At 38.0% G+C, this 7,266-nt stretch overlaps 1 protein-coding gene and 1 pseudogene across 1 annotated transcript; both read left to right on the top strand.

The window, feature by feature from the left end:
* Window positions 1-5,274: 5,274 nt before the first annotated feature.
* Window positions 5,275-6,563, top strand: LOC131012630 (pentatricopeptide repeat-containing protein At1g62680, mitochondrial-like; annotated as a pseudogene).
* On the top strand, window positions 5,929-6,363 carry LOC131007833 (pentatricopeptide repeat-containing protein At1g62680, mitochondrial-like). Its single transcript, XM_057934749.1, has one exon. It carries the CDS (start codon window positions 5,929-5,931, stop codon window positions 6,361-6,363), a length of 435 nt encoding a protein of 144 aa, XP_057790732.1.
* Window positions 6,564-7,266: the final 703 nt, after the last annotated feature.

The raw sequence follows: 7,266 nt of genomic DNA, 5'->3' as shown, positions 1-7,266 counted from the left end.
GATCTGATTTTCATATTCAATAAACATGAGTTCTTCGTCTACAATCTACAGCCTAGTCTATTCAATATGGTATCTAGAGCTTGTATGATTGAAAGTTCAAATCATCCAAAAGTTTTTCGGCAGTTTTGAAACTGCATCAGTTTTTTTTCTCCAAAATTGAGTATCTTTCGATCTTCTTCTTTCTCGATCCACGATTCCTGTGTAAATTTTAGATCTAGATCTCATGGCAAATCATCTCACCACCACCATCGCCGCTGCCTCACTTCCAAATTTGCATCCTCTGTTCCTTCGTCTTGATCGGAGCAACTACACCTTCTGGAGAATACAAGTGTTAAGCACAATTCGAGTGCATGGTCTGGAAGATCTTATTGCTCCAACAGCTGCACCGCCATCTCAACTTCTTCCTCAAGTTCAGATCGCACCACGCACACCTCCACGCTCAAATCCTGAATATCTTCTATGGATTCGCAAGGATCAACATTTGATGAGCTGGATGCTCACCTCCATTGGCGAAACCATGCTTGGTCACGTCGTTAGATGCACTTCTGCATCTGATATCTGGAACACATTGGAACAATTGTTCCAATCTCAATCACGCGCGCGCGTTCTTCAATTGAAGAAAATGCTTCATTCACAGAAAAAAGGCTCTCTGTCTGTTGATGACTACTTTCTTCGAATGAGAAGTTATGCTGACCAATTAAGTGCTGCAGGTCATCAAATTCCCGATGATGAACTCGGCGATTCTATTCTAAATGGCTGTGGACCAGAATTTGAAGCAGTTGTGGTCACTCTTATGCATAGAACTGAGCCTCCATCTCTTCAGGAAATGCAATTTGCTCTTCAATCTCATGAAATCAGATTGCAGCAGACCTATGTGGTTGATCCAATGGCTCATTATGTTCAGAGAGGTGGTGCTAATTCCAGGGGTCGAAGCATGGTTGGAAGAGGATTCAAAACACCTGGCAAAGCTTCTGTCGTTTGTCAATTATGCAGTAAACCAGGTCATGTGGCTTTGAAATGTTATAAGCGTTTTGATGTTCACTTTACTGGTGCAGATACCTCTTCTGGTTCACCTCAGGCTTATATCACAGATCTCACTCAACTACCAGAGTATGAATTTGATGAGGATGCTGGTCTTTGGTATGTTGACAGTGGTGCCACCAATCATATCACAAACAATCTGAGCAATCTTCAGCTTCAATCACCATATGATGGGACAGAAGCTCTCACAGTAGGCAATGGTAAGCAAATTCCTATAGCCTCTATTGGTTCAAATATTATACAGCCATCTCCTTCCACTTCTCTTCTTTTAAACAACATTCTCTTTGTCCCTCAAATTACAAAAAACTTGATTAGTATTTCTCAATTTACAAAAGACAATGATGTATTGTTTGAATTTCATGATTCTTGCTGTCTTGTTAAGGACAAGAAGAGCCTCAGAACTCTGATGGAGGGCAATCTTCATAAAGGATTATATCAGTTAGATCTCTCTCAGCTTTCTCAGCTTCAAAATCGGTCAGGACATTCTACATCCACTTTTTCTTCTTCTAGTTTAGCACAATCCAAATCTGTACATCAGGCTCTTGTTTCTACTTGTAATACTCAGCAACAATGTACTGATTCTGCTCCTACTATCAATAAATTGGATCTTTGGCATAAACGTTTAGGTCATCCTAATCTCAATGTGTTAACTCATGTGCTTCATAAACTTAATGTTTCAGCTAAAGGTTCTGCCATTACATTTTGTGATGCATGTAGCATAGGAAAACTTCATCAACAACCCCATATCACTCAACCTCAGAAAACTACTCATCCTTTTGAATTAGTTCACTCAGATATCTGGGGGCCATCATACATACCTACTGCTCAAGGCTATAAATACTATATTCATTTTGTTGATGACTACAGTAGGTACACATGGATTTATCCCCTTACTCTTAAATCTGAAGCCAGCTCAGTAGTCCATCAATTTTTTAAAATGGTTCAATGCCAATACTCTGCCTCTATCAAAACTTTTCAATCCGATTGGGGTGGGGAATATAGGCCATTAGTTCCTTTTTTCAAACAATTAGGTGTTCACTTTCAACATCCTTGCCCACATAATCATACTCAGAATGGCAAAGCTGAGAGGAAACATCAACACATAGTAGATTTAGGACTTACATTGCTTAGTCAAGCCTGCCTGCCTATGGAATATTGGTGGCATGCTTTTGAAGCTGCCACCTATCTCATAAATAGGCTTCCTTCTGCCACACTCAAAATGAAATCACCTTTTTTCGTTCTAAATGGAAAAGCTCTAGATTACACCTCCTTATATGTCTTTGGTTGCTCTTGCTTTCCTTACTTAAAACCATATAATAATCATAAGCTTCAGTTTAGGTCTTCAAAGTGCATTTTTCTAGGCTACAGTGCTCATCACAAAGGTTATAAGTGTTTACACTCAAGTGGCAGACTTTACATCGCTGATACAGTCAAGTTTAATGAGTTTGAGTTTCCATATACATCCTTGTTTCCTTCATCTGCTTCACAGTCTCCCTCTATCCCTAGGTCACTCCCAAGTCTCTCTCCCATCATCTCAAACACTACACCTTTCTCTCCTGCTATTAGCTCTAATTCAACTGAATCTACTCCTCTCACTCCATCCACTCACACTAACACTCTCACTCATCCTCAGTCTGCTACACCTACCTCTCCTGTCATAAGTATTCCTGCTACTACATTTCCTGATATCTCTCCTGCTTCTTCTCCTCTAGATATTTCTGTCACATCTAATCTCTCTATTCCCTTAGCTTCAGATATGTCTAGTCCATCTTCTGCTGAAGCTTCCTCTCCTCCCTCTAATACTCATCCCATGGTTACACGATCTAAAAATGGTATTTTCAAACCTAAAGCATATATAGCTGTACTTGATGGACCTCCTGTTCACAAGTCTATTCCTGCTTTACCTTTGACACTGGAGGAAGCTCTGTCTCATAATGGTTGGTATGATGCTATGGCTCAAGAGTTTGATGCTATATTGGGCAAAGGCACGTGGGTACTTATTCCACCTGACCCTACTCAAAAGGTTATCAGTAATAAGTGGGTATTCAGGGTAAAACTCAATCCAGATTACACCTTAGACAAGTTGAAAGCTAGATTGGTAGCACGGGGTTTCGAACAAATGGCTGGGGTAGACTTTGTTGAAACTTTCAGTCCAGTGGTGAAAGCTTCCACTATCAAGTTAATGTTCTCACTTGCAGCAAAACATGGGTGGTCTATACAACAAACAGATGTGAATAATGCGTTTTTAAATGGAGCATTAACTGATACGATTTATATGGCTCAACCAGCTGGGTTTGAGGATCCTAAACACCCTGATTATGTTTGTAAGTTGCAGAAAGCTTTATATGGCTTGAAGCAGGCTCCTCGGGCCTGGTATGACACCCTCACTACTGAAATCTGCAGCCTTGGTTTTCAAAAGTCCACTGCTGACTTCTCCTTATTTTATCAGAAATCAGGTTCTGCCCTTACTCTAATATTGGTATATGTTGATGATATACTAGTTACTGGTGATGATCCTATTATTGTCAACTCTGTTATTGATCATCTTCACAAGAAGTTTTCAGTGAAAAATCTTGGGGGTGTTAGCTATTTTTTGGGAATTGAAGTGCTTCATCACAGCAAGAGTTTTTACTTATGCCAACATAAGTATCTTCATGAGCTTTTGGTTAAAACAAAGATGGTTGACAGCAAACCTTGCCCTACGCCTATGCTTCCAGCTGCTAAGCTTTCCAAAACTGATGGTGAATTCATTCCTGATCCTACTCTATACCGCAGTACTATTGGAGCATTGCAATATCTCACTATCACAAGGCCAGACATTGCCTTTTCTGTCAACAAACTAAGTCAGTTTTTGACAAATCCCACTACTGTTCACTGGAATGCGTGTAAACGCCTGCTTCGTTATTTGAAGGGCACTGCTTCTCTCCGATTAGCCTTTCATTCTTCCTCTTCATCTCATATTGTTGGTTTCTCAGATGCAGATTGGGCAAGCTGCCCGGATGATAGACGATCTACCGGAGGGCATTGTGTCTTCTTAGGGCCTAATCTCATTACATGGTCTGCCAAAAAGCAAGAGGTTGTGTCACGAAGTAGTGCAGAGTCCGAATATCGGAGCGTGGCTAATGCCACTACAGAGATTGTTTGGCTGCAAGCCTTATGTCACGAGCTCCTCACAAGCTTTGGTGTGATAATGTGAGTGCAATCGCTTTGGCCGGGAATCCAGTTTTTCATGCCCGCACCAAGCATATCGAGGTCGACGTTCACTACGTTCGTGACAAGGTCAAGGATGGCACTGTGGACGTAGGGTATGTGCCTTCCACGGATCAATTAGCTGACATATTCACCAAACCGTTAGCTGATACACGATTCTGTATGTTACGGGAAAGGTTAAATCTTGTTGAGCTTCGCACATGATGAAGGTCTGGTTTCATGGGGGCGTATTGGAGTATATTTGAAATGTTGCAGCAAAGTTAATTTTGTTGCCTTAGTTTCTGTAAGTTAGTTACAGCAGAGGTTAGTTAGCTACAGTAGACGGTAGTTAGCAAGTTAATTGTAATCATCTTCTATTTCGATGTATAAATAGAGCAGCTTCTACATCTTGTAGATCTGATTTTCATATTCAATAAACATGAGTTCTTCGTCTACAATCTACAGCCTAGTCTATTCAATATCGCCTCAGGCTCAGATGAGAAGCGCCACGAAACTTCTCGGTAAGGAAAGCAATGCTGCTCTTGCAGTTCGTCTCCGTGGTTTTCGTATTGTAGGGAGAATTGTGTTATTTTGGCATAGTGAGTTCATTGGCTGTCCGACGATGATTGTTTCTTCTACCAGTACTCAGGACGATGTCTTATTTAAATCTTTTATTTTTTTCGTTTCTTATTTAATAGATACAACATTTTTTTATTTTCAAGTAATTATGTGTTAGATAAAATTTGTAGTGTACATCTTGAATTAAAGCTCATAAAATGACATTTAATTTGATATATAATATGTAAACAATAGATTTTAAAATAAGCAAGTTATATTAATTTAAAGTTATAATACATAAAATATTTTATTATTATTATTATTATTTTCCTTGAAAATGTAATGCTATTTTACCTGAAATTGGAACCGTATTTCAATTTTTTAAAATTATCAAATTACGTATTTTAACGAACATTAATTCAATAATTTCATTTAATTAATTGAATTTAATTGGTTTTAAATTACAATAATATGTACGCAAGCTTTCTCAAATTCTCATCCAATTAATTGATTATTAATTAGTTCTTCAAATTGATGTTATTGAATTGTTTCAAAAAATAAAGAGTATGCGCCCAGAGCCTTCTGTTCGCCTCTACAACAAACTCATGAGTGTTAGTGTAACGATTGAGCAGTATTATTTTGCCCTTGATGTGTTCGATGAAATGCTTAGGATGGGTGTCCCATTTAATAATTACACAATGAGTATTGCTGTCAACTGTTGTTGTTTCTTGAAAGATATATACTCTGCTTTTGTTGTAATGGTATTCTTTCTCAAGAGAGGTTACGAACCAAATGTCGTGACTTTCGGCACTCTCATAAAGGGTTATTCTTAGTCAATAAGGAGGCTGAAGCTGTGAAACTGTTTGAAAAGATTTTGGATTTAAAACTTTGTGAGCCCAGTGATGTTATGATTCTGAATGTGATTGATGGGCTGTGCAAAGCTGGACAGGTCATTGAAGCCCATGATTGGATTCATAGATTAGAAAGTAGTGGATGGAGTCCCAACGTTTACACTTATAGTGCACTAATTGATGGATTTTGCAAGGGTTGAATGGTGGACAATGCCTTCAAGGTTCTAACCAAAATGGTTGGGAAGGGTATTTTACCTAACATTGTCGCTTATAAAATATGTTGGAAATAATGATGCAACAAAATATTTGTCCGGATGTCTTCACTTATTCTTCGCTTATTGAAGGGCTCTGCTTGAAGGGTGAAATCGAAATAGCGAAACAATTACTTGATTCCATGGTAGAGAGGGGCCTTAAACCCAATATTGTTAACTATAGCACCTTGCTAAATGGATATTGTAAGAAGGGAAGCGTGGATGAAGCTTGGCGTATTTTTCTTGAAATTTCCGGTAAAGGTCTCGAGCATAATGTGCAAACTTATAGTACATTATTGGATGGGTTGTTGAAGCGTGGGATGGTTGATGAAGCTCTGCTTCTGCTGTCCGAGATGGTGGAGAAGGGCATCTCGCCTGATGTTGTCACATGCAGCATATTGAGCAATCTGCAATTCTTGGCTAAGGATGGACACAGCTGCAAACTACAAGAAAAGAAGCTCAAACTCAGCTGACAACTTTGTAGCTTGATGCTGCGGTTCCAGCTGATCTTCAACGGCTAAGATCAGCTGTGAGTGAGATGAAAATTACAGCAAAAAGAAAGAGAGAAAAGAGAGTGCAGTGCCTTAATTGAAGAAGGTCTGCAGATTTCTTGTTCTTGAGTTGTAATTGTGAAGTGTATTTCTTGTTGTTGATTAGAGAAAAGATCATATAGATCGAATTGAACCACTTAAATCTTGTCTCCTTAGTTTTGATCTTTGTTTTCATTTTAGTTTCTGTTCTTGGCTTCTAAATGTGTAGTAGAAATGAAATATCTATTTTCTGCTCTCTATCTTTACCTTCATTTTCTCTAAACTCTATTTTCTCTCTTATCTTTCTACCGTTCTATCCGATTAATACCACAAATCAACTTTTATTTTGGCTCTGCTACAATCTATATGTATATATTAAAAGAGAAGCTATTTCTATGATAGTTCGAGGTCCAAGATTGATTGCTGTTTTAGAATCTGCTTATTTTTCCTGTTGATTTCAGCATTGAACATCTTAGATTTAGTGAAATCGGATTCTAGAAGTAGCAGCTTGGCTTGCAAATTTAATCTGTTGCTTTTGTAAATTTTTTGGTTTGAGGAATCTTGAAGGATTTGTAGCTTCTCTGAGTCTCTACTGGTTAGAAGCTCGGAGAAAGATCAGATAAATATGTAGTGTACATCTTGAATGGAAGCGCATAAAATGACATTTAATTTGATATATAGTAATATGTAAACAATAGATTTTAAAATAAGCAAGTTATGCTAATTTAAAGTTATAATGCATAAAATAATTTATATTTATTATTTTCTTTGAAAAAGTAATGCTATTTTACTTGAAATTGGAACCGTATTTCAGTCTCTTAAAATAATCAAATTATGTATTATTAT

This window comes from Salvia miltiorrhiza, chromosome 2 (assembly GCF_028751815.1).
Source record: "Salvia miltiorrhiza cultivar Shanhuang (shh) chromosome 2, IMPLAD_Smil_shh, whole genome shotgun sequence".
Taxonomy (NCBI): Eukaryota; Viridiplantae; Streptophyta; class Magnoliopsida; order Lamiales; family Lamiaceae; genus Salvia; species Salvia miltiorrhiza.
The sequence above is the reverse complement of the archived record's forward strand: the minus strand, read 5'-3'. Positions and strand labels throughout refer to the sequence as shown.